At 38.7% G+C, this 27,893-nt stretch overlaps 1 protein-coding gene across 3 annotated transcripts in view; it reads left to right on the top strand.

Annotated features, from left to right (window-relative positions):
• Positions 1-1,292: 1,292 nt before the first annotated feature.
• The window catches only part of UHRF1BP1 (UHRF1 binding protein 1), a 61,866-nt gene continuing 35,265 nt past the window's right edge, over positions 1,293-27,893 (top strand). The window contains exons 1-5 of one of the 3 annotated variants that reach the window (XM_041757612.1): positions 1,293-1,577; positions 4,953-5,094; positions 23,067-23,229; positions 23,330-23,368; positions 24,054-24,145. In XM_041757612.1, the coding sequence (XP_041613546.1) occupies positions 5,087-5,094; positions 23,067-23,229; positions 23,330-23,368; positions 24,054-24,145 (302 nt within the window). In that variant the 5' untranslated portion in view covers positions 1,293-1,577; positions 4,953-5,086. The remainder of the gene's footprint in view (positions 1,578-4,952; positions 5,095-23,066; positions 23,230-23,329; positions 23,369-24,053; positions 24,146-27,893) is intronic. The other 2 variants (XM_041757606.1, XM_041757620.1) reach the window with 2 other exon arrangements.

Raw genomic sequence — 27,893 nt, 5'->3', positions numbered from 1 at the left:
TGTATACTGAGTGTATTAATGTCAATGTTCTGGTTGTGATATACTAAAAGTTCGCAACATGTTGCCCTTTGGGGAAACTGAGTAAAGGACACAAGGTTCTCTTTGTATTATTTCTTGTAAGAGTTAATGTACAATCATCTCAAAATAAAGTGTTTTAAGTTTAAAAAATGTACGGATTGGGCCCAAATTCCTCTTATTTTTATATGCTTTGCATTCTTAGCATTGCAGGGAAAGATAAACACATTCAAACTATAGGTTAGAGTATATTCTAAGTAATTCTCCTTCTGTCTCTGCCTCTGTGTCTCTCATTAAATAAATTGTTTAAAAAAAGCAATTTGGGGATAACTTCTAGGGAAAATTGAACTTTCCATAAGATACACATAGGAATGCACGAAGTTTGTAGATTGTTTAAAAAATTTAACATTTATATAGTTGACCATGCTTGAACTGCCTCTGGAATCAGGTAACATTGTATTATGTGCATATATTACCTAGTCACAAAAATGAATAGGTGGCCAGATTTCCGATAAGCATGTCTCAGTATTTTACTCAGGTTTTTGTCGTGAGATTTAAGTCCAGAAAGCTGCCACCTTTTCACCTTTTGACAGGTTTTACAGGTGTCCCCAGCATACGGATTACACTTGAAAGTGTATGAACGACATAGAATGGACGTAACTCTGGATCGAGAGGAAGAATCCTTGAGTCCTCACCCTGAGTTTCACTAAGTAGTTGTGGCCTTGGGCAGGGTTTTTCAACTATTTTTCTGAACCTAGGTTCAGTTCCTTATGTATTGAGTAAACATTTGCCTGTTGGTTCGGCTGGCGGAGGCTAAGAGGGGCAGAGAGAAGATGATGCGGAGCTCCCTCCTCAGCTCTTTCGCACAGAGCAGCAGACCGAGGTGGTTCTAAGGGCCGGGGACGTGCTTGAGACCACTTGTCACTCCTCAGCCCGGTTCCTGGAGTAGAGTCAGCTGGTGCCCAACAAGCAATGATGAACGTGCGAAGGAAATGAATGAGAAACGGACGGGGCACGACGCCATTGTCTAGAGAATTCCTGCAAAAAATTACGAACATGCAGCCTTTCCCGTACGCTTCAAAGCACCTGCCGGAACCTGACACACTTGAGGGGAAGACTTTCTGGTCTCCGTGGGTGGAGAGAGAGGCGGGCCGCGCACACAGCGCAGGGAGCCAGCCCGGAGCCGCCCCGCCCTCCGCCCCGCCCCCGCCCCGCCCCTCACCGCGTGCGCGCGCCCTTGTCGCCGCGCGCGCCTCGGGCCGCTGCGAGCCGGGCCGGCTGCGCGCCATCTCCGCGTCGCTCCGGGCTGGCGGCCGCGGCGCCGCGCGGGGGTTGGGCTCGCGGCGGAGCTCCCGGCGCCGGGGCAGGGGCGGGGGGGCACCATGGCGGCGGCGGCGGCGGCGGCGGCGGCGGCGGCGCCATCTGGTCCCCGCGCCGCGGCGAGGTGACGGGCCGCCTCTTCCCGACTGAGGAGGCCACGGCTGCCGGCCTGCCCTCCACGCGGGCCGCGGCTCCGGCATGGCCGGGATCATTAAGAAGCAGATCCTGAAGCACCTGTCCCGGTGAGAGCGCCAGCGCCGGCCCCCGGCCCCCCGGGCCCCGTCCTCACCCCCCCCGTCCGCCCTCCTGCCGGCGCGAGCCGGGACTCGGGCTGGACCGCCCCCCGCCCCCCCCGCCGCCGCCCCCCGCCCGCCGCGGCCGCGTCGCCACTCTTCCCTCTTCGCCCGGGCCTGCGGTGCTGGCGCCTCTGCCCTTGCGGGGCGGGGGTGCCGGGCTTTCCCTCCACTCTCGCAGCCTCCCGACGCCTCTCGACCGGCGGGGTCGGCCGGCCCGCCGCTCCCCGCTGGTCACCCCGCCTCGCCCAGACCGGGCCCGGGGAGGTCGCCCCTGGCTGCGCGCCCCCTCGCTTCCTCTCCGCGTCGCTGGCCCCTCTGCCCGCCTCTCTTCCCGCCCCACCAACCCCTCCGCCGCTTCCTCTCCTTCCTGGTGCTAGCTCGGCCCCTTCTAAATAACCCATTTTCTGCTCGGATTTCCAACTCCAGCCCTGGTCTTCTGCCTCCTAGGAGCTCCAGCTCCTCCACTCTTGGTTTGGCTGACCCTGTTGCACCGCCCCTGAAGTGGGTACGATCCTTACACCCAGGGCCTTCCCGATCTCTTCTCTCTCCTTTGCTTCTCTTCTCATTACACACACTAAATGGAGAAAGGTCACGAGAGTTGGGCATAAAGTTTCAACAACCTTCCCTTTAAGATGTGGAGGATTTTTGACAGCCTGTGAAAAGAATTCACCAAGTCCACTTCTCTGCAGCCATTTATCAAGCTGTGTTATGTCTCTCAGTAGTTTTGTCGGTCAAACCGTTTTCAGGTGTGCCTGGGTGACTGCTGACTCCTGTGCGATTTTGCAAGTTGTCAGAACCGGTGTCCACGAAAATTGGAAGCAAGCCTTCCATTTCGTTTCCACTCTTTATTCCAGGCAGGTGTTGGAGATGCCTTAATACTTTTAGCCAGCCTTGTATCTCAAGGGGAGGGTGATCCTAGCCTTGTCCACGCTGCTTTCCCTGAGGTAGGAGTAGGGGATTGGAGCCAGTCAACAGGGGACACAGGGGCCTCGCACTAATCTGCCTTCCTGGTGTTCTCATTGCCTCGGTGAGTGATATGTGAGACACTTTTGCTGCCACTGCATCCCTTTTTTTGGCTGACACTCTGGCTTATTTACTGTTACTTTGATTTTAGACTTTAATTAGTAATTAGATTCAGATACACCTGTTGGTTAATCACCATCCTATAACAGTAAAAGCGAATTGGAGGCTGGAGCCAGAAGGTGCCTTCAGACCCTTTACTCTGATTGACTATCTAATAAATTCTTTCTTAGGTAGCATTCATCTGGGTGTTCCATGAATTTGGTTGTAGAAAGATTTAAAAGTAGGACTAGTGATTGTGGAATTGTATAGAAAATTTAAAGGAAAACTGTTAGTTTGAATAAACATAGAGTCAGAGAATTTTAGGATTTAGAGATGATCTAAGCTAACATAGCATTGTGTTTTAGAGTCCAGACTCTTTCTGGTGTACTTTCTTCAATTGTAAAATGAGGATAATAATAATCTAACTCACAGGGTTATTATTTTTTTAAGGATTTTTATTTATTTATTTATTTGAGAAAGATAGAACATGAGTAGGGGGAGGGCTAGAGAGAGAGGGAGAAGCAGACTTCCTGCTGAACAGGGAGCCCAGCTCAGGCTGGATCCCAGGACCCCAGGATCATGACCTGAGTAGAAGGCAAGCACTTACTTAACCCACTGAGCCACCCAGGTGCCCCTCAAAGTGTTATTTTGAGGGTTACATGAATAAATATATGTAAAGACTTAGAACAGTGCCTAGCACAAAGAAAGTGCCCAATAAAACATGAGCTGTAGTTATTTTTGGGGCTACGACTTGTTTGACAATTTGATATAAGCCATAGACTTCTCCAGAAAAATCCACATATGCAAATAGGTAGTTTTTTATGTAAATTCTGGGGGAGAGTTTTGAACTTCAAAATTACATGCCTGAATCCTGCAAGGCATCCTGGAACCAGGTGAAGAACCCCTGACTAGTTCCACTCCCTCACTTTATGTCTGAAGAAACTAAAGCCTAAAAAGGATAAACAACTTGCCCAAGTTGCAGTGGAAGGTAAGGTAGTGAAAAGAACCTAGATTTTTTTTTTTCTTTCTTTCTTTTTGTTTTAAAGATTTTATTATTTTTAAGTAATCTCTATACCCAATCCAGGGTTCGAAATCATAGGCCTGAGATCAAGTTGCTCTTTCCACCGACTAAGCCAGGCACCCCTAGAACCTAGGTTTCTAATTCTGGTATGTTTTTCCCTTTAGCGCACATGTATTCTCTGCATTCGCTATGAGTATAGAGTTTTTAAGGGAAATTTTTAATATAATTTCTTTAAAGATTTTTTTTTTAAATTTTTATTTATTTATGATAGTCACACACACACAGAGAGAGAGAGAGAGAGAGAGAGAGAGGCAGAGACATAGGCAGAGGGAGAAGCAGGCTCCATGCACCGGGAGCCTGACGTGGGATTCGATTCCGGGTCTCCAGGATCGCGCCCTGGGCCAAAGGCAGGCGCTAAACCACTGCGCCACCCAGGGATCCCTAATATAATTTCTTTGGGAGAAATTTCTGGTTTCCTCAGTGTTGTGTGGTTGACTGAGGAGGAAGAGGAAAAGAAGGTTATTTTGGGCTGCAGCATCAGGGCTCCGGGAAAAGGTGGTAGGACGTGGACCTGGAAGATGGACGGTCAAACTCTTTGGGCCTTTCTATTTGTTTATCCTGGAAAAATGGCCTAATCATGTATGACATTTGTATCTCTGTATGTTCTTTATGATACCTACAGTGGCTGGCCCACCTGGGGCGGAATTATAGCTTCCTTGGCTTGCCAAATCTCATGGGGAAAGAGAAGAGAAGATATATGGAGTTACTATGTTAAATAAACATTTGTAGGTGTTTAATAATTACTTGATGATGATAGTGCCACTTGACCTGGAGTGTTAAGAGTGTCTTAACAGCAGGAAGGATATCCCAGTGACTCTCGTGTTTAATTTTGGTCATGAAGTTTCCAATATTACTAATGTTTTGTTGGAATGCATCTTCGTTAGTAGTATTCTGGTAAACAAGATTGGAGGGAGGTGGTCTTCAAGATATTTTCTTTAAGTGCCTGCACTAGGCCCAGGCCCTGATCTGGGCACTGGGGATTCAGCAGGGAAGAAATATAAACATCTTTTAAGGGCTTTAACCTATTGTTTGGATGACTACTGTGTAGTACAAGTAGCTGCAATGCACAGTATTCTTTTAAATAGACCCAGGAAGAGACCTTTACTTAGAAACCAAAGTAATCATTTAAAAAATAGCCAAAATTGATTTTTCACTAAGTTGGATTATTCTTGTTTTAGCTCACCTTAACTAATGACCTTTCGTAAGAAGAAATGTGATTGATTGTCAAGTAAGTCAAGGGACTAAGGCTCATGGGAAGAGCGTGGACTCTGGAGCCAGAGAAGCCTGATTCACCCTCCAGCTCTGCCACTTAATGAACAGGTCAGCCTTTCTGAGCCTTAGTTTTCTTATCCATGAAAGATGAGAATAAGGAAGAATATTACGTAGCTAGCAAAGTTTTTTGAGAATTAGGGATAAAGTATTTATTATGATACTTTATAGCATATAAGTAGCATGTAAGTAGGGTTTAATAAAGAGTAGCTATTATAACATGACTAGAGAAGTTAGGGACACTGCCATGGATGGTATTATTGACAGTAACCTACCTGACTGGCTTTTTTAGAAACCTACCAGAAGTCTTGATTATTTAAATAGCAGCAGGAAATGCGACTCTAAGTGACAGAAACACAGCTGATAGACATAGATATTTTAAAAACATAAGTATTAGGTGAAATCCAGAAGCATACAATATTTCAGAGTCCTCTTGGAGGATAAGAGAGCCTGCTGTGAGCTCAGCCCTCTTGGTTCCTGATCAGTGCCTCCCTTCATTATTATTTATCATCCTGAAGAGGTCTTCATGGCCAGCTGCCAGTGAACAGAGGGGAGCTACAGGCTCAGAGAGGCTGACTGCTAGCCCCGGGTCTGTGTAGGGGAAGATTTACAGGAGTAGTCTCAACTTCTGGGTCATGCCTCTTTGTACTAGACTTTATTTATTATCACCTTCATTTCCTAAATATTTTGTTCATTTCCTAGTAACGGTCAAATCATATATGTCTTTGTTTCCCTTCTGCATTTTTTTGTGTTGCTTCAGAATAAAGCTTTTTTTTTCTTAGCAAATAATAATAACCAACTGCAAATAAGCACTTTACATGTCTTATGATGATGTAACTCTCAGACTAATCTTATGAGGTAGTTACTAGTCCTACTTTATAGTTGAAGAAATGAAGCACAGAGAGGTTAAGCAACTTGCCCCAAATCATAACTATTAAGTGGTGGAACTGAGATTCATATATAAACACTTCAATTCTCTTTATGACTCTGCTGCTGTTTGCTTCTCATCTACTGAATATACTCTTGCCACCAGCATCCATGTGAAGAAACGATATTGCCAGCAGCTATGAAGCCTTCTTGTGTCTTCTTCTGTCATTATCTTTACCAAGGGATGACCACTGTCCTGAGTTCTAACAACACATATTAGTTTTGTCTGTTTTTGTACTTCATATAAGTGGAATCATATCGTATGTATGCTTCTATGTCTGGCTTCTTTAGCCCAACATTAGTTTTGTGAGATCAATCCCTATTGTTGAATCAAGTTGTAGATTCTGCGTTTTTATTGCTGTATGGCATTCTATTATGTGAATATACCTCAATTTATTTATATAATGTACTACTGATGGACATTTGGTTAGTTTCCCAGTTTAGGGCTCTCATGAATAGTGCTGCTAGAACATTCTAGTATATATTCTTTGGTGTACAAGTATACACGTATCTGTTGGGAATATACATAGTGGAATTTCTGGATTATAGGATATGTATATGTTACATTTTAATAGATACTATTAAACAGTTTTCCAAAGTGCCTATACTAATTTCCTCTTCCACTGAAAGTGTTTGAGAGTTCTTCTTACTCTTCATCCTTGCCAACACTTGGTATTTTTCATCTGTTTCATTTTAGCCATTCTGGTGGATATGTTTTGAAAATTTATTTACTTCAGCAGTAAACCAGATGGCCACTTTGTTTTTGCCTCTGTTTAGTTTTAAAATTCTGATTTATTTGTAAATTTTAGTCACAAGCAAATGTCGGAACACTGAAAACAAGATTTTTTTGGAGCAATGTTCAAATTAGGCAGGTTCAATAAAAATAATTAGGGTAATTTATAACTACAAACCCATAACATATCTTTTTTTTTTTTTTTTTAAGATTTACTTATTCATTTCAGAGAGGAAAGAGAGAGCATGCACGGGGTGGGGAGAAGAGCAGAGGGAGAGAAAACTCAAGCAGACTCCACGCTGAGTGCAGAGCCTGATCTGGGGCTTGATCTCACAACCCATGAGATCACTACCTATGACATCACCACCTGAACCAAAACCAAAAGTTGGGCATTTAACCAACTGCGCCACACAGGCACCCCTAGCCCATAACATTTCTTACTTGGAATGGATCTGAGGCTTAGTTCCCTGTCAAAATAGCTGTCATCTACATTAATAGCTTCATTTCTTCAACTATAAAGTAGGACTAGTAACTACCTCATAAGATTAGTCTGAGAGTTACATCATCATAAGACATGTAAAGTGCTTATTTGCAGTTGGTTATTATTATTTGCTAAGAAAAAAAAAGCTTTATTCTGAAGCAACATAAAAAAATGCAGAAGGGAAACAAAGACATATATGATTTGACCCCTACTGAAAAAGGGGGTGCTGTTCTTCAGGCATTTGGGTTTTTGTTAAATATTTGGTCTGCAGACTATCCTGGATATGAAATAGTTACACTCAGTTCTGTAAGCTGGGCACCCCATTTGCATAATTTTTTTTTTATCTTTACTAAAGGAACTAAAGAAACTAAAATTTGAATTTCATAGCTTTTGTATTACAATCTTTACACCTTTCTAGGGTCTATTGTAAGATGTTGTCTCACATCTTAAAAGGTAGCATTTAAAAGCAATACAGATTCAAAGCAGTGCTTTTATATGTATGTGACACACAACAGCTTAATGTGTGGTTCACAAAGAATGGAATTACCTGCTTTGAAAAATTGATTGAGAGGCACATCAATGTAGCAGAAAAAACTAGGACTTCATGAAGAACATTTTCCAGTATTTATGGGAGCCCCATACTCCAGTAGAGTCAATCAGTATCTATAGTAAAGGGGAAAACTTAAGTGCAAAGTAATACACATTAGAATTTAGGTAAAAGGTATGTTGTTTGTACCTTCTTGCCATAGAACATTGATGGTGAGAGGTCAGTATGTTTAAGTCTCTTACTTATGGATGTAGTATGTTCTCAGATTCTAAACTTGGTATTTGGAGTGTGTATTCCAAGTAGAAATAGTCTATTAAATGTTGACTAGGTTTCAAGTTAGTCCGCAAAACCCATAATGGGTTAACTATAATATCAGCTCAGTAGATGGAGTTCTGGGTCTTGGTTGTTAGGGCAACATTTGAAGGTAGGGTGGAGGTGAAGGAGAGGAAGAAAAACGTTTTTTCTCTCCCATTTCTTGGAGTAAGATCTTTTAGATTATTGAGATCATTTTATCTCAGCAAGGAGTTTTTATGCTTGTGATTAAGGGGTGTGACCAGCATTTAGTCAGCCGGCTTGAGATGCTAATATCCAGTTTGCTGAATAATCTCACACAAAGAAGCATTGTCCTTTGTCACTTTTGAATTTTGAATATTTGTTTGATGTATAGGTGAATTACCCATTTATGTAAACCTAGAATCTAATTCTGTTGTAATAAACACAAAATATTGTAAGCTTTAAACTATAGTGAATGTTCTAGACAGCAGCTACCATGAGGGAAAATTGTTTTGAACTTTACCAAATGTTTGTCATTATTTTAGAAAATATTGTTACTTTGGGCAGCACCACTCGTGGAATTGAATCTGTTAGGGTTGAGAAACACTGATTTACACTAAATTTTGCAACACTTGAAGTTTGCTCTTGATATACTCTCTCTTCCCTTGATGTCTCTTTCCCACCTCTTAAAGCCCTCCTCATGGACCCCATTACCCCAATTCTACCCTTAGCCCTCCGCTACCATACTGCCCTCCCAAGCCTGCATGCCCTGCCCCTCTCACTTTTACACCAAAATTCCCAGTTCTTCAGGTTATATGATTTCAGCTAAGTCAGCAGGGTATATGGAGATAGTATTTTTGGAGAAGGAATGCTACTCTAATTAGACCAATTCTAATTCAAAATATGTCCCATAGGGTCAGCTTTCTTAAGTTACAGTTACTTTCATAGCTTTTAAATCCACAGATGCTCTGGAAGTTCCCAGTTTGTTTTTAGTTTTCCAAAAATGGTTTCTAATTGGAACCATTCTATTTGGGGTGGAGCAGGAGGCTGGGCAGCCATTTGTGGCATGTATGAGCCCTTTGAAAGTTGGAGAATTCCAATATATAGAAAATCCAGGTAAGAGTTGGCTAATTTCATTCAAGCTGAGTGTCTCCAGCCCTCTGGTCTAGTGGTTTCTCAGGCAGACCTGAAAACATGTATTTCCCTTTTCTAAGAGAAATCTGTTTTTATTTTCTATTTCTCTTTATTTACTTCTTTCTCTCTCTTTGAAGTCTATGAAAGAAAGGTCTGCAGCTCAGGAATACATTTCATTTGAGAATTATGTCTTACTAGATTGATGGGAAGTTACAGGCATGGCAGTGTATTATGAGATACCCTTTTCCTGAACCTCAGCGGAGTCCTAGCTGTCTCCCTTCTTTTCAGGTGGAGTTGGCTGTGGCTCCTTAGTTCTCTGAGCCCACAGGAGAGTTTCCTCAGTCTCTTTGAGGAAGATTTGCTGCAAGATGGTTGGATGGTCAGCTGCAGTTGGTGTGTCAGCCATTCTTAAAGGGAGTCTAGCCTTCCCCCAGATAGCCCCATACTCTGGGCTGCCTTTGGGGACTCTGTTTCTGAGACCATTTATTCATTGATTCTATCAGGAAACCTTTACTGACCACCTTAGTTTTATGGTAAGAGCACTAGCAACTCGAAAACAAATGAGAAAAGATTCCCTTTCAGGGACTCCGCTGCCTAAAGTAATAGACCTGTAAACAGCCCAGTAAGGCATTAAGAAGTACCTGTGGAGCCTGGTGGGGGGGGCACAGGTAGTCAGGGGCTGAAAGGTGATGCCAGGCAGAGGGAGCTACATGAGTAATGGTACAGAGTTGAGAAATACTAGGGGATCTTTAAGAGACTACATATGGTTCTATGTCACTTGTATGTAGGATTTGAGGGTGGAACATAGCTAGAGATAATATTGGAAAGATAGAGGCTGAATCATAGATGCTTGTAAACTATGTATAGGCATCTAGATATGGCTCAGCTTGTTCTCTGTTCCCATTGATCTGGGTCTTAGGCAACTGAAACTTCTCCAAAACTCTGTGATTCTGTTGACTTTGTTAAAAGTGAGAGAAATGGAGGAAAAAGAGAGATGGTATAGTGTAGTTAAGGCTGCAAGTTCTTGAGTCATGCTACTTGATTTTGAATCCTGGCTTGCTATGATCTTGGACAAGTTATTTAACCTTTCTATGCTTCAGTTCTCTCCTCTATAAAATGGAGATAATAGTTGTCCTTTATATCATAGGGTCATTGAGAGAAATAAATTAATTAAAAATGTATATTAAAGTACTTATTAGGATCGTGTTTGGAATAAAGTAAGCAACCATTAAATGTTAGCTACTATTTTTTATTTTATTTTATTTTATTTTATTTTATTTTATTTTATTTTATTTTATTTTATTTTATTTTATTTTATTTTATTTTATTTTTTAAATAATAAATTTATTTTTTATTGGTGTTCAATTTGCCAACATACAGAATAACACCCAGTGCTCATCCCGTCAAGTGCCCCCCTCAGTGCCCGTCACCCATTCTCCCCCACCCCCCGCCCTCCTCCCCTTCCACCACCCCTACCTAGTTCGTTTTCCAGAGTTAGGAGTCTTTATGTTCTGTCTCCTGTTAGCTACTATTTTAAAAATAGTTTTTGTTCTCAGAGAAATATCATCCTTCTTTTTCATTTTCCTGTTTATTTTTTTTATTATAAAAGCTTCTAGACAGAGCTTTTAGAATATACTAATCTCTCTCTCTCTCCTTAAAAACCTTGCACTTTCTAATTGTCTCCAACAGGAAGGGTATGCCTTCTACTTCAGCTTCACAGATAAATTTATTTCCGTGTTTACATATGACAATTCTTTTTTTTTTTTTTTTTTTTTTTTTTTACATATGACAATTCTTAAACCTGGTTTAACACGTCTGGTTTATCAGAGTATTATAGTTGGTTTACAGTGTGTGAAAGAATGCGGATGGATTGTTGGATATGTCCTTTAGTTCATTCCATCTGTTCAACAATTATCATTTATTTGCTCTGTATTATAAATAAACATTGATTAAGCATTCTTATCCTAGACTTTGTGCAAGACACAGATCTAAATGAAACAGTTCTAGCTCTTGAGGAACACATAGTCCTTCTTGGAGTTAGAGACCTTCATTTTTATTTTAAGCTCTTTGTTTCCTCCACAGCTACTTCTATGATTTGCACCTATTTATTTAAGTGAGTGAATGTGCTACTATCTTAGGTATTTGTTCATTGAATGATCTCTGCAGGGGAAACTACTCAAAGGTTTGCCAGGGCTTTTCTTTCACCATTGGATGTGAAAGATGGCTCATTTTGAGGAGCCTTTGCACCCCCCCCGGCCCCTCCCCACTCCACTTTTTAAAAGTAGGCTCCATGCCCAGTTTCAATCCCAGCGTGGGGCTTGAACTCACAACCCTGAGATCAAGACCTGATCTGAAATTAAGAGTCAGATACATAACCAGCTGAGCCACCTAGATGCCCCAGAGCAGTCTCTGCCTCTTAAATAAGCTATGTTAGGGTCAGTTCTGCTAAAAAATTAAAGACAGCCTTGTGTATGGAATCTTTTTTCCTCAGTTTCCTCCTTGAGCAATTTCCAAAGCTCAGATAATTTATATGCCATACTTCCCTAAATAATTGACGCTATGCCATGAAGAAATATGTTAACATTCAGTATTGAATAACCAACAATATCTGTTAGAATAGTCCTCTTCTGAGCATTAACAACTACGGTTTCTTTTTTTTTTTTTAAGACTTTATTTGAAAGAGAGCACAAAAGGGGCAGAGGGAGAGACAGAGGGAGAAGCAGACTACCCACTGAGCAGGGAGCCTGATATGGGTCTTGATCCCAGGACCCTGAGATCATGACTTGAGCCGAAGGCAGACACTTAATTGAATGAGCCACCCAGGTGCCCAAGTATTCAGTTCCAGAAGAAGACTGGCTTGGGACACCTCGCTGGTACAGTTGTGTAGCATGTGACTCTTGATTTTGGGGTTGTGAATTCGAGTCCCATGTTGAGTATAAAGATTACTTTGAAAAAAATAAAATCTTAAAAAAAAAAAAAAAAAAGGACTGGCTTAAACCAGAGTATTAGGACTTCAGCTAAATAGGCTAAGTTTTAGCAAGATTCCAGGCTTATGGAAGGGAATTAGAATGTTCAACAGGTTACTGTTGAGCATTAAGGAAAGCGCTCTTCACAGTCTCCAGAATATCAACTGGCCTAGTATTGGAATGGGAAGTTAGGGTAAATGGCAGTGCTTCGAGTCATTGGCTATATAACTACTATGGATGTGGGGAAATTTGTATAATTGGTTACAGTGTAGAGAGTGTAAATCAGTATCATACTTATAGGGAGAAATTTGGCAATATATGTTAAAATGTAAAATGTACAATTTTACTTTTATGAATTCATCCTACAGAAGGAACCAAACAAGTGAGCAAAACCTAGAAGGCTATTTAGTGAAATTAATGTAAAAGAGCAATCAGTAGGGACTTTATTAAATAAATTATGATATTCCATACAGAGGAGTTGCTTGTAAATAATTTTCCAATTATTAAAAAGTACTTAAAAATTTGACAGTATAAAATACCCAAGATATATTGTTTATTGAAAATAAACACAAGTTTTAAAAGAGTATGTATGGAATAATTCTATTTTATACATCTATCTAGATATATAATTACTTCCATGTATTGGAAATTCATTTTTTCCTTTATACCTTTATATATTGTTTCAATTTTTTTATGGTAAACACTTCACCAGCAGATCAAGACGATGATTTCTTTATTACTGTCTGTCATACTGTTTTGAGATGGTACATTTGTGCACATCTAGTCATATGTATTTTTTGGTAACTCACATCATGGTTGCCTCTTGGGATATAATACCACTGAGATTTAGTGGAAAGGGTTCTACTAGTAATATAGGTATATCTTATATTGATCTAGCTCTTTCTCAGATAAAAGTTATGAACTCTGGACAGTATGTAAAAAAATAACTAGTTAAAGACGTTGGAAAGTGACCAAATCAGGCAGAAATTGATAGAAAGCTTGAAAGATGGGAATTGTACTGGCATGCTTCTCATTTGTACAATTCTTTTGCCTGAGGATACTCCCCAGTTTGTCATGGTGGGTGGTGGCTAGAACTCAAGCAAAAGTCTATAGTTTTACTAGTTTGGGGAGTTGGAGGATTGAGTTTAGGACTAAAAGAGGGACTGGAGAATGAGGGGAGAATTCTTAGAAAGGAGGGAGCAACAGGAAAGGGAGCCCTAAAATCTGCTTTTAAATTCTGTCGAAATCCTTGGCATGCATGGGGAAAGGCTTCATGGAGCCTAGAAAAGGGGTAGTTGGAAAGGTGAATGAATTGAGTTGAGATTTAGCTGCTGCCCCTTGTGGGGGAGACAAGAGTTTGGAGTATGAATCTAGCCAAGTTAATTTCCCAGTAGAATAAAATTCATTCTTCAGAGGCTGATAGACAGAATTTGGAATCCTAATAATGTTCAGTATACAATAATAAATGACTAGATGTGCAATAAAGGAAAATACGACTCATTGTTGAGAATAGCAGTCAATAGAAATTGACTCCAAGATGACTCATATTGGAATTTTCAGACAAGAACATTAAACTTGGTATTAATAAACGAACAGGTGGAGAATCTCAGCAGAGAAGTGGGAACTATAAAAAGAACCAAATGTAAAATCTAGAACTTAAAAGTATAATATCTGAAATGAAAAATTTATTAGATGTGCTTAACAGCAGATTGGAGATAGCTAAAGAAAGAGTTGGTGGACTTGAAAACAGAGTAGCAGTAATTATCCACTCTGAAGAGAAAAAAGATTAAAAAACGAAAACAGAGCCACAATGATTGTGGAGCATTATTAATATATACATAATTGGAGTCCTAGCGGTAAAAGAGAAGACATCTGGCAGACTGTATTTTCCAAAGATGGCTGCAACAGTATCTACCATCCTACATGTTCCTCTCTTGGCCAATAGAATCGAGTTGGAAATGACATCCATGCTACACAGAGCAACCTTATGTAAGTGCTCCAGTTAATAGCCTGGCTTTTGAGATGTTTCAGCCCAGAAACCAACAATGTGAGTGAAGAAGCCACTAGGTGATCCCAGCTGCCAGTCATTCGTTGGTGTCCCAGATGAGGCCCCAGAATTCATGAATCAGAGTAAAGCTATCTCAGTTGTTCCTTGAATGAATTTCTAATGCATAAAGCCTGTGAACTTAATAAAATGCTTACTGTTATACGGAGCTAGGTTTGGAGTGATTTGTTATGCTGTAGTAGATAACTAAAACAAGACAAAAATATTTGAAGAAACAATGGCTGACAACTAAGCAATAAAAAGATTTAAAAATGAGCAAAGGATCTGAATAGACATTTCTTTAAAGAATATGCATAAATAGCCACAAATATATGAAAAGACACTTGATTATCAGCCATCAAGGAAATGCAGATCAAAATTAAAATGGCTACAAGGATGACTAATAAAAAAGATAATATAACAGTGTTGGTGAAGATAGAGAGAAATAATAACAAATGTTGGTGAGGATGTGGAGCAGCTGGAACTCTCAAACACTGCTGATAGGGCTATAACTTGGTGTGGCCACTTAGGAAAACAGCAGGTCCTCAAAAAGTAAAATGGAGTTACCATTTTACCCAGCAATTCACTCCTACATATATACCCCAAAGAAATAAAAGCATATGTCCACACAAGGACTTGTACTTGCACGTTCATAGCATCGTTATTCATAATATCCCCAAAGTGGAAACAACCCATATGGCCATCAGCTGATGAATGGATAAACAAAATGTGGACTATCCATACAATGGAATATTTTTTACCATAAAAAAGAAAGAAGTGCTGATTCCTGTTACAACATGGATGAACCTTGAAAATGTGCTAAATGAAAGAAGCTAGTCACAAGAGACCACATATTATATAATTCTATTTATATTAGAAAATATAAAGAGACAAAATAGAATAATGGTTACCAGATTAGGGGAAATAGGGAAAATGGGGATGATAGCTGAAGGGTACAGTTTTTTTTTTTTTTTTTGAAGACGGTAATGAGAACATTCTAAGATAGATTAAGCTTATGGTTGCACATCTCTGTGAGTATACTAAAAGCCATTGAATTGTACATTTTAAATGTGTATATAGCATGTGAATTTCAGTAGAGCTGTTACTAAGAAATAATAGCTAAAAGTTCCAAGTTTGGTGAAAAACATTTATAGAATCCAAGAAGCTCAGTCAACCCTAAGCAGGATGGATGCAAAGAAGACTACTACAGGCACATCATAGTCATGTTGCTAAAAACTAAAAGAGAAAAACTTAGGAGCAGCCAAAGGAAAATGATTTATCACATAAAGGAGAACACTGTTCTAAATTAATGGCTCACTTCTCATTGATAACAGTGGAGGCAAGAAGACAATGGGATGATATCTTTAAAATGCTGAAAGAAGCTTTCAACCTAGAATTCCATATCCAGCTTAAATGATTTTTAAAAATGGGAAGTAAAGGCATTTTTAGACAAATGAAAACTGAGAGAATCCTAGCAGTACAAGAGATAATGAAGAAAGTTCTTCATATTGAAGAGAATTGATACCAGAGGGAAGTTTGGATCTTTAGGAAAGTGAAGAATGCTGGAAATGTAGGTGTAAAAGACTATATTTTTTATTCTCAGTTTCTTTAAAAGGCAAGACTTATGCCTAACACTATTTTGTGGGTCTGTAACATATGTACAGTAGTCCCCGTTATCCACAGTTTTGCTTTCCATGGTTTCAGTTATCTGTGGTCAACTGCAGTCTAGAAGCAGATTATCCTCCTGACATATCAGAAGGACAGTAGTAGCCTGACACGTGTCATAGTACCTATGTCAGTCACCTTACTTCAACTCATCCCATAGCCATTTTATTTTACATCATCACAAGAAGAGTGAGTACAGTAAGATATTTTGAGAGAGAGAACACATACACATAACTTTTATTACAGTGTATAGTTATAGTTCTATTTTATTATTGTTAATCTCTTTGCCTAATTTATAAATTAAACTTAATAATAGTTCTGTACGAAAAAAACCCCAGTATATATATAGGATTTAGTATATTTCAGGCATTAATTACAACATGCCTGCAATTTCAGGCATCCACTGAAGGTTTTGAGATGTAGCCCTTGTGGATAAAGGGGGACTACTGTAATATATATGACAGTTATCGTCCAAAAGGTGAAGGGAAATAAAGAACTATTTTGTTGCAAAGGTTCTTACATTTTTATGTGAAGTAGTACAATATTAACTGTAAGTAGATTGTGATAAGTTAAGTTTGCATATTGTATCCCTAGAGCAGTCTCTCCGTCTCTCTCACACACATGTATAAAGATGTATAGCTAAAAAGTATATAAAATAATTACAATGAAATGCTAAAAATAATTAGGTTAACCTAAAAAGAAGGCAGCAAAGGAGGAATAGAGGGGAAAAAATCAAATGAAACGGAATGAATGATAAACCAAAATCCAGCCAGTAAAAAGAATTACATTAAGTGTAAGTGAATTGACCACTCCAATTTAATGGCATAGGTTGTCAGACTGGATGAAGGATAAACAGGTTGAAAGTGAGAGGATGAAAAAAGGTACACCACCATGTGAACAGTAAGCACAAGAATGCTGGAGTGGCTATATTATCATCAGACAAAGTAGACTTCAAGACAAAGTTTACTACTAGAGATAAACATTTCACAATAAAAGGATCATTTCATTAGAAACACAATCATTAATGTATATGAGCCTAATAAAAGCTTCAATACACATGAAACAAGGAGCACCCAGATGGCTCAGTTGTTTGTCTGACTCTTGATTTCAGCTCAGGTCATGGTCTCAGGGTCATGAGATCAAGCTCTGCATCCAGCACTATGCTCATGGAGGGGGTCTGCTTAAAATTCTCTCTCCTCTCCCTCTGTCCCTACTCCCTGCTCACACTTGCACATGTGCTCTCTCTCTCTCTTTCTAAAATGAATAAAATCTTTAAGAAAGAACAGTTAAAAAAAATAACACATGAAACAAAACTAAACAATAAAGCAGAAAAGGGCAAAGCCACAATTATAGTTGGGTGTTTTTAATACTCTTCTCTCAGTAGTTGATAGAACAACTTGAAAAATATCAATAAAGGTACAGAAGATCTGGGGTGCCTGGGGGGCTCAGTTGCTTCGGCATCTGCCTTTGGCTCAGGTCATAATCCCAGTGTCCTAGGATCAAGCCTTGTGGGGCTCTGCTCAGTGGTGAAGCTGCTTTTCTCTCTCCTCCTCTTCCCTCTCCCCTGCTTGTGCTCTCTGTCTTATTCTCTCTCAAATAAATAAAATCTTTAAGACAAAACAAAATATGTTTACTAAAAAAAGATGTAGAAGATCTGAATAACATGTATTGCCTTGCCTAATTGACAGTTATAGAACACTGCACATAACAACTGAAAAATAAATACATGTTCTTTTTCAAGTGCACAGGGAATGTTCACCAAAATAGACAATACATTAAACTATAAAATATGTCTCAACACATTTCAAAATATTGAGAAGTTACATAGTGTATTCCCTAACTGAAGTATGGAATTTAATTAAAAATCAATACCAATAAGATAACTGGAAAGGGCTGCAAATTTGGAATATTTTTTTATTTTTAAAGTTTTTATTTACCTATTTGAGAGAGAGCACAAGTGAGGGGCAGCGAGAGGGGGAAGCAGGCTCTACACTGAGCAGGGAGCGCAACTTGGGGCTCAAGGACCCAGGGATCACAACCTGAGCTGAAGGCAAACACTTAACCGACTGAGCCACCCAGGCACCCCCAAATTTGGAATATTTAAAATAACATTTCTAAATAACTGATGATCAAAGAAAAACATTATAAAAGAAATTAGAAAATATTTCTAGCTAGTTGGCAATAAAAATTCAACATATTAAAACCTGTGGGATGAAGTAAAGTGAGTAGCTTTAAACACTTCTATTAGGGAAAAATTTAAAAATCAGTGGTTGAAGTTTCCAACTTAAGATGATAGAAAAAGGGATCCCTGGGTGGCTCAGTGTTTGAGCATCGGCCTTTGGTTCAGGTCGTGATCCCAGGGTCTCGGGATCGAGTCCCACATTAGGCTCCCTGCAGGGAGCCTGCATCTCCCTCTGCCTATGTCTCTGCCTCTTTCTGTGTCATGAATAGATAAGTAAATCTTAAAAAAGGAATGTTGGAAAAAGATGAGCAAAATAAACCCAAGTAAGTAGAATAAAGGAAAAAGAGTAGAAATCACTGAAATTGAAAATAGGAAAGAAAAATAGGACAAAAATAGAGAAAATTAATAAAGACAAAAGGTTTTTTTTTTGAATGCCAAAATTAACCTTTAGTGAAACTGATCAAGAAAAAAAATCATAAATACTACCAGGAATGAAAGAGAGGATATAGATAGATCTTACAGATGTTAAAAGGTATTGAGGGATATTATGAATATCTTTTGTCAAAAAAAATTGAACAACTTAGATGAAATGTACATAATTATTTGAAAAACATAACTTACCAGAACATTTAAGTAAGAAATAAGATTCATTTAACATGAATTCCTTAGGGAAATAGAGAAGGGAAACACTTCCTATCTTGTTTAACATGTGTCCATCATAACCTTGGTAATAGAAGCTTGACAGAGATGTTGCAGACAACATGAATGTCTATGTAGAAATCTTGCGGCTTCTTAAAGTTACTAGAACTGATATGTTAGCAAGGTTGCGACATATAAGATCAATTTATATCAAGTTTCAAAAAGATTGGAAATGAAGAAGTAAAACTGTCTCTTTTCACAGATATAATTTTTTACGTAGAAAATCCAAAGGAACCTACAAAACAACCACTAGAGATAATAACTGAATTTTTAGTAAGTTTGTAGGATACGAAGTCAATGTAGGGGCACCTGGCTGGCTCAGTCAGTGGAGCATATGACTCTTGATCTGAGGGTTGTAAGTTTGAGCCCCATGTTGGGTGTAGAGATTACTTAAAAATAAAATCTTTTTTTTTTTTTTAAATAAAATCTTAAAAAAAAGGTCAATATGAAAATATCACTTTGATTTCTGTCTTCTAGCACTAAACATTTAGAAAAAGTTTTTAAAGTTTCCTTTTAAATATTCCTTTACTACATGGATAGATATACAGATAAATTGAAGAAAAGATGTATACTGAGAACTATAAAACATTGCCTAGAGAAGTTAAAAAAGACCCAAATAAATATGCTTATCTTGATTGTATACTGTGTTCAAGGATAGGCTGACTCAGTTTTGTTAGTATGTCAGATCTCCCCACAAACTGAGCTATTTAATCCTAATCAGAATTTCATCAAGTGCTCCCCCCCCACCGCCATATAAAGTCGCAGGCTGATTAAACAATTTATGTGGAAATGAAAAGGACCTAGAATGGCCAAAATAATTTTGGGAAAAGAGGCAAAATGAGGTTTATACTTTACTTTCCATCACATCCAGGATGGAAAACTGATAGCTACTTTAGTGATTGAGATGTTTTGTTTAGATGATTTGGGAGTCCTATGTTTAAATCAATAGCTTGATGTGTTATATTTTTGCTAAAAGGTATGCCTGTGGTGTGGCTGAGCAGTGAAAATACTTGATATGGCTTTGGGTAGGAAGTTTAGAAACCAAGGCCTGAGCTGTGATCACCTTAGGGGAAAAAGTAGTAAAGGAAGCAAAGTGTGCTTGCAGTCATTTTTGCTTTTGTGGGGGTTCAATTTCTATGGAGCCTGAAGCAGACTGCTTATTGCAACTTACTGACTGTATTATTAACAATTAAAGTACTGAATTACAGGGTACAGGGTAGTGGAAGAATTGAATGAATGCTGGGTAAGATCTCATTTCTGCCATTTACTTAGTTGCAGGTTTTCCACTGGCTAGCTGGACAAGTCATTTAACTTTCTGGCCATTTGCAAATTGTAGATTTGGACTAAATGATTATTTAATATTCCTTCTACTCTGAAATTCTGCAAATCCGAAAATCTAAGAATTCTCACTTCCTAACATTGTGGTACATTTTCACAAAGATGTCTGAGAGTCTTTCTCTGTTGTCTCTTTGGCAGATTGCAGTCCCCTGGCAGAAATGAAACCTGATCAAAATCTGTTTCTCCAGCTTGATTTCATCTTAGTTTCAATGCTCTGTAACAGCAACAGATGGCTAGAAAAATGTTTCGTGACATACTTGAAATGGAATAAATAGCAAGCTTCCATTAGCCTTTTCAGCAACCCTGGAATCAGTGATACCATTCACAATCAGGAACACACGTGCTAAATAAAGTGGTTTCAGATCAGATCTCCAATCTGGTTTCCTTGTTTGAACAAACCTCCGCAATCCTCCACAACAGGCCCCGGATTACCTTTTCACCTGTTCTTTGTTATTACTGTAAAATCCAGTCAAAATCAGTTGAGAAATTCTTACTGCCTTTTTTGAGAGGAGAATAACATGATATCCACCTTTTGTTGAATACTAAAAGTAAATTGATATATGAAAAAGCAAATTATATATCATTATTACTGTTGGAGAGAACAGCCATTATAGTCCAGCAAACCTGCATGTAATCTCTAGAGAGATTCTTTATTCTGATAGCCAAAATTATATAATAAAAGGAAATTTATCCTCTTACTTGGTTATTCTTCTCTGCCTTACCTGGAAATATGAATGATCACTTTTCATCTGGGGCCTTATCACACTTTGGGGTAGGAAGACAGGTTCTTCCTGGTTTTGTGCTTTTCTAGTTCCTCCGTGTAAACGCTGTTGAAGAGCAGGATGTCAAGATGCTGGTGAGCAGTCCTCATTGAGATTAGTCTGTAATCCTGGCTAGTTGCTGTTCATACAGTTGCACTTATTTCCAAGATCAGTTCACCTGGTTTCTATCAGAGTAGAGTGGGCACAGTGTTCTCTCCTCCACAGAACTACCCTGAAGCAGTCAGTGCTGTCATTTGCCAGATGACATGATTATGACGTTCATAGAACTCTGCTGGTTACCAACTGTAGGCCTTTTGTTTTAAGTTGGTTGGCCTTGCCTTTACGCACTTGATTTTGACTACCTTCATTGATAATTTTGTTCCCTGTCCTCAGTTCTCTTGTGACCCAGTAGTACTAGAGAGACAAGAGATGAAAATCTGTTATTGGAGCCAGAGTGGGATATAATGGAAAGGCTTTATGGGGAAAATTAATTTAGTTTTAACCTTGTCTAGATATCAATTTGTAGATACCTGGGTGGAAAGGATAGAAATAGGCATACTTGAGAATAGGGGATCATATGTTGCGATAGAAAGATAGCTGAGGGGTTGTCTCTTGACATCTTGAGTCCCAGGATAATAATATAAGCCTCCTAAACCTTTTTTAAAAAGATAATAATTTAATCCTTGTCTAAAGGCAGAGAGCAGTGGAATCCAGAAATAATGATTTGATTTATTTATTGAGCACTTAACAAATGCCAAATATTTATATGTTAGTTAGCTCTGTTAATCCCCGCAGTCCTGTGAAGTTGGCTTTACAGTTTGCCTAAAGTCACAGCAATTAGTCAGTGAGAGAGCCAGGTTTTGAGCCCAAGTCTAACTCTAAAGCCTGTGCTCTTAAACACCAAGCCGTAATAAGAATAGAAGTTGAAAACGTCTCTGCTCTTGAAGAATTGATTTGTGCATCTCTTTTCCATCTTGAGCCTCTCATTTTCCCTTCCTTGAATCACCTTAGCTGGTTAACTGAAAACTAAAACCATTTTCAAACTTGAGAAAACAGAAGAATCACCCTGAGTTTATCTAAAATGCAGATCCCAAATAAATGAATAAATGAATAAATAAATAAAAATTGCAGATCCCTTACTCCCCTCCCCATTGTGATTCAGTGTTTCTGGAGTGTGGTCCAATAATCTGCTTGTTAATACAAACATACACCAAAGTGATTCTGCTCATGTGATCACAGGACCATGGTTTGAGACACAGTGCCCTATATACTGGCAAGGTTAAGTTGAAATATAACACAATCTCATACTTTTTTTTTTCAAGGCTTGAAAAATGACACATATTTTATATGGAGCTGTAAATAGATTTTGCATAGAGCACAATGTAGAAATTAGATACATGGTGCTTATATAGTATCATTTTGAGGATGTCAGTACTAATATGTGGCATAACTTACTATTGACTGTGCTTATGTTTCATTCAAAGTATGTTCCTTTTATTTTTTTTAGTGGAATGTACTTGAAAAAGTCCCTGTTACTTTCTTTTCTTAAAAATGGTTTTTATTAAAAAAAAAATGGTTTTTATTATAAAGAAAAGTAAATTGTCTTAGTGATTCCCAGCCTTTTATCTTCTGTATATTATTATTATTAAAAATACTTGTTTGAGAGAGAACAGAGAGCACAAGTGGGGGCATAAGGGGGGTGCAGAGGGAGGAGAAGCAGGTTCCCCGATGAGCAAAGAGTCCAACATGGGGCTCGATCCCAGAACCTTGGGATCATGCCCTGAGCTGAAGGCAGACACTTCACCAACTGAGCCATCCAGGCACCCCTCTCTCCTGCATATTAAAGGGTCCTTATTTTCATCTCTGACAGTGACTCACCCTACCATGATTCCCAATTGAAGCAGGGAGGTAGAGTCTTATCATAATTTGTGGGGAGGGGAGGAAGAGACATACAGTTACAGTCTTCAAAACTAATTTTACATTTTCAAAAATTATTATTTTTAAGACAATACTTCTGAAGGATGCCTCACCTGAGTTTGTGAGCTGATATGGCTTCCCTGAATACTTAAGAATAAAGGAAGGGTTGCTAGAAGGAAATAACAATAATAATAATATGTCTGACCTAATATCTTACCTGGCATAGAGACAGTGTGGTTATTAATCAGCACTTCTTTAATTTTCTCTTTTTTCCAAATTGAAAAGTGTTATTGGCTATAATGACCATTTAGTGGATTTCCATGGAAATAATAGCTTCTTATCTTTACTCTTTTCAGGTTCACCAAGAATCTTTCCCCGGACAAAATCAATTTGAGCACCTTGAAAGGAGAGGGTCAGCTGACCAACCTGGAGCTGGATGAAGAGGTTCTGCAGAATGTGCTGGAGCTGCCCACCTGGTTAGCCATTACTCGGGTCTACTGCAACAGGGCCTCTATCCGGGTGAGAATGGGGGTCAGAGTGCTGTTGCTGTCCTTGGCCAGCAGGCATGCTTTCTTGAGGGGCAGCTCCCACAGCCCTGAGTCTTGCTTTCCTCTTTCAGATCCAGTGGACAAAGTTGAAGACACACCCCATTTGCTTGGTAATGACCTTTCTTGATTGCAAGTAATCAAATGGGAATGGCTGGGATGGGGTTTTAATAGATCTGAGAAGGGATGGGGAAGAGTCCTGATAGGTTATTAGCCCTTTTGGGAGTGGTCATTGCTGTCTTGCTTATGAGCTTCCCTCTGAGATAGAGTGACCACTGTCTGGGCTTATTCTGAAATTACTGTGATGTATAGTAGCACCGAGACACAATACCCAGGAGTCCTGAGTTGGTTGTTTTGCTTTGTTTTTTATAACAAATTTTGCTGTCCAGGTTCTTTTAGATTTTCTTTGGAATCCTGACAGAGAAAAAATTAGAAATTTAGTTCATGTTGACTATTGAGTGATGATCAGCTGAAAGCCCTTCAAGAACAGATCAGTGCATATCTTTATCCAAAGATTAGGATCCCCAGGGACAGTAATACCTCTGTAACTTGGATTTATGTTTCTGCTGTGAGCTAATCCCATGCTTGTCCTGGAGTTCTGCTGCTAATGGACATAGAAGAGGGAAGATGAGGCCTCTCCTTGCATTTCAGTTTGTTCATTCACTCGACAAACATTTATTATTTGCCCACTGTGGTTACAGCACTCTACTAGGAATTAGAGCATAGGGATGAATAGATGCAGTGTGTGCTGTGTGGGGTTTTGTGGAGTTGCTTAGCTCTCCATGGCTTTTATTTCAGTGTCTGGATAAGGTGGAGGTGGAAATGAAGACATGTGAGGAGCCTCGGCCCCCGAATGGACAGTCTCCCATTGCTCTTGCTTCAGGACAGAGGTTAGTTGCTTAGGTCCCTATTATTTCCAACATGTTAACTGTTCATATCAACTTTTAGTGAAAAATAAAAACTTTCCTTACAGGAATTTTCCAACATACACTAAAGTAGAGGGAATAGTGTAATCGCCACCATGCACCCAATTTCTGACTTCAATTATCAACATTTTGCCATTCTGTTTTCACCTTTTCCCTAACACTGGGTTTGTGTGCATACACATGTGTGTATTTGAAAGCAAATCCCAGGTAGTACATGATTCCATCTGTAAATACTTCTGGATACTGTGTCTTAGCAGACAGGGATTGTAAAGAAAGAAAGAAAAAACACAATACTATTATCACAATCAATAAAATTACTAGGAATTTGTTAATATTTTTTATTTCATATTCAGGTTTCCTGAATTGTCTCTCAAATATTTTTTCCAGTGTAGTGTGGATCCAAAGAGCTCCATATATTACATTTGGGGATATGCCTTTCAAAGCTCTTTAATTGTAAACCATCCCCCACCCTTACTCTTTAATATACCATTTATTCTTTGTAGAAATTAGGTAGTTTTTTCTAAAGAATTTCCCACATTTTGTATTTCAGTTGATTGTGTCAAGGTGATATTTTAAATGTTTCTCATTTAACCTGGTAGTAGGATTTAAGGGCTTGATTTCAATGCATGCTTTTTGTTTTCTTGGTAAGAATACTTTAGAAATTGTACCATGTATTTCCTATGGTAACATATCAGGAGGCACAGAATGTTCCTTTGGTTAAGATTAATCAGTGGATTTAGATGGTGATGGCCTGATTTGTACGTTGTGATAAGTTCCTCATCTGCCTTTCACCTCATGATGTAAGGACCGTTGATGATATTTGTCTAGATCTGTTATTTCACTGTAGGGTGCAAAACAGGGATTTTATAATTCTTTTCTTTCTATTGCATTTATTAGCTATGATTTTTTATTTTTTTATTTTCTTTAAAAATTTTGTTTATGGAGACAGAGAGTGAAGGCAGAGACATAGGCAGAGGGAGAAGCAGGCTCCCTGCAGAGCCTGATGCAGGACTCAATTCCTGGACCCCAGGATCATGACCTGAGCCAAAGGCAGACTCTGAACCGCTGAGCCACCCAGGCATCCCAGCTGTGATTTTTTTATAAGAAACTTTCTTTCACCAACTATTTGATTACCCTGAAGTACAGTTTGTATGAGAATGTCAGGATAATTGCTGAATTTTTTACCTTTATTTATCAAATGTAAGAATTATAATTGACATCCTAATAATCTCCAAAGAGGTTTTTTATGGGTGTGTGTGGGGGGTATGAAGGAGGCATATCATTTTGAATTTATGTGGTTTTTTTGGATAGCTTTAGTAAAGTATAATCAATACAAAATAGACTACACATACAAAGTATACAATTTGATAAGTTTTGGCATATGTATATACACCATGAAATCATCAACATAATGAAGACAATGAACATATCCATTAATCCTTAAACATATTGCTATTCTCGTTTGTATTCCTTCTCTTTCCTACCCTCTCCTATCCCCAAACATGGCTTTCTGTGACTATAGTTTACAATTTCTATAATTTTATATAAATGGAACCATATAGAATGTACTGGTTTTTGTCTGACTTCTTTTACTCAGCATAATTACTTTGAGATTCACCCATGTTGCTGAGAGTCATTCCTTTTATTATTGATTAATATATTCCATTGTGTAGGTAGATCACTGTTTATCCACTTGTTAATGGACATTTTATTTACAGTTTTTGGCTATTGTGAGTAATGCTGCTATGAACATTCATACACAAGTTTTTGTGTGGTCATGTGCTTTTCTTTTGGGTAAATTCCTAGGAATGGAATGGTCAGGTGGTATGGTAGGTAAGATTTAACTTTTTTTTTTTAAAGATTTTATTTATTTATTCATGAGAGACACACAGAAAGAGGCAGGGACACAGGCAGAGGGAGAAGCAGACTCCCTGCAAGGAGCCCAGTGTGGGATTCAGTCCTGGGACTCTGGGATCAGGACCTGAGCCAAAGGCAGATGCTCAACCACTGAGCCACCCAGGCGTCCCAAGATTTAACTTTTTAAGAAACAAACTTTTCTAGAGTGGTTTACTATTTTACATTCTTTTTGCATTTTACATTCTTTTTACATGATTTTACATTTAAATTTTCTAACATCCTACTCTTCCATTTACTTTTAAAAAAAATTTGTTGTCTTTCATACATCTATAGTCCTCATTTGTCTTGATATTCAGATGTCCTCATCTTTGGCCAATGAGAGCTTTTTGGAGACACCTCCTATGTCTTTTAGAGAAGACCCCAATAATCTTTTTTCTTTTAGACAGAACAAGATGTTTCAGGCTTCTCATATACATCCTTACTTCAGACCTGGAATCTGACATTACTCCAAAGAACCCTGATTCCTTTTAGTGAGAAATGCTATTTAGAGAGAACAATCTGGGCAAAATGTATTCATTGAGTTGTAATTGAATAAGGACTTTTAAGTGTTCAGTTCTAGAGTAAAGTTATTTTTAAGAGAGAGAAGAATAGGGGAGCCTGGGTGGTTCAGTTGGGTAAGCATCTGCTTTTGGCTCAGGTCATGATCCTGGAGTCATGGGATTGAGTCCTGTGTCAGGCTCCCTGCAGGGGGGACTCTGCATCTCCCTCTCCCACTGCCCCTCCCCCTGCTCATGCTCTCTTGCTCTCTTTCTCAAATAAATAAATAAATAGAATCTTTAAAAAAAAGAGAGAGAAGAATAAAGATAATATGCTGATATTTCTCAATTCAAATTAAAAAAGAGGATTTTAAATTAACTTTTTAGATTTAATGTTTGTATTTTTGTTCATATGCTGAATCTTGGTTCCTAACAACAATAATATAATAAATGATTTACTTTTTAAATTGTTTAAAAAATATCAAAACCAGTATTATAACTATCAATACAACTAGATTACTGTACAGTAGATTTCTGTGTGTGTGTGTGTGTGTGTGTGTCTGTTTTAAACTTATGATATGTCTCATAGAGAAGTATGGTCAAATGCTGTGTTTTAAAGTCACTTGAAATCATTTTTTATGTGGTTGGGATACCAATTTGACTACAAAGTAGTTCATTTTTTTTTTAAGACGAAGTTTGCAGTTTTAGGCTCACAATAAAATTAGAGGAAGGTACACAGATTTCCCATATCCCCTTTCCCCCCACACATGCATAGCCTTCTCCATTGTTAACATCCCCCCCCAGAGTATGGTACGTTTGTTACAGTGGTTAAACCTACATTGACGTCACAGTCACCCAAAGTCTATAGATTATGTTAAGGTTTACTCTTGGTTTTGTACATTCTCTGGATTGGGACAAATGTATAATGACACGTATCCACCATTACGATATCACAGTATATTTATTTCACTGCCCTAAAAATTCTGTGTGCTCCTTTATTTATCTCTATCCTTGCCCTCAACCCCTGAAGTCAATGGTCTTTTTTCACTCTCCATTATTTTTCCTTTTCCAGAATGTCATATAGTTGGATCCATACAGTATGATTCCATCTTTTTAGATCGGCTTTTTTCACTTAATAATATACATTTAAGATTCATCCATGTCTTTCGTAATTCTATAGCTCATTTCTTTTTAGAATTGAAAATACTCCATTGTCTGGATGTACCACAGTTTATCTGTTTACCTGCTGAGGGACAGCTTGGTTACTTCCATATTCTGGCAGTTATGAATAAAGCTGTTGTAAATATCCTTGTGCAGGT

The sequence above is a fragment of the Vulpes lagopus genome, chromosome 1, assembly GCF_018345385.1.
Source record: "Vulpes lagopus strain Blue_001 chromosome 1, ASM1834538v1, whole genome shotgun sequence".
Classification (NCBI taxonomy): Eukaryota; Metazoa; Chordata; class Mammalia; order Carnivora; family Canidae; genus Vulpes; species Vulpes lagopus.
This window is presented reverse-complemented; position numbering and strand designations above follow the sequence as displayed.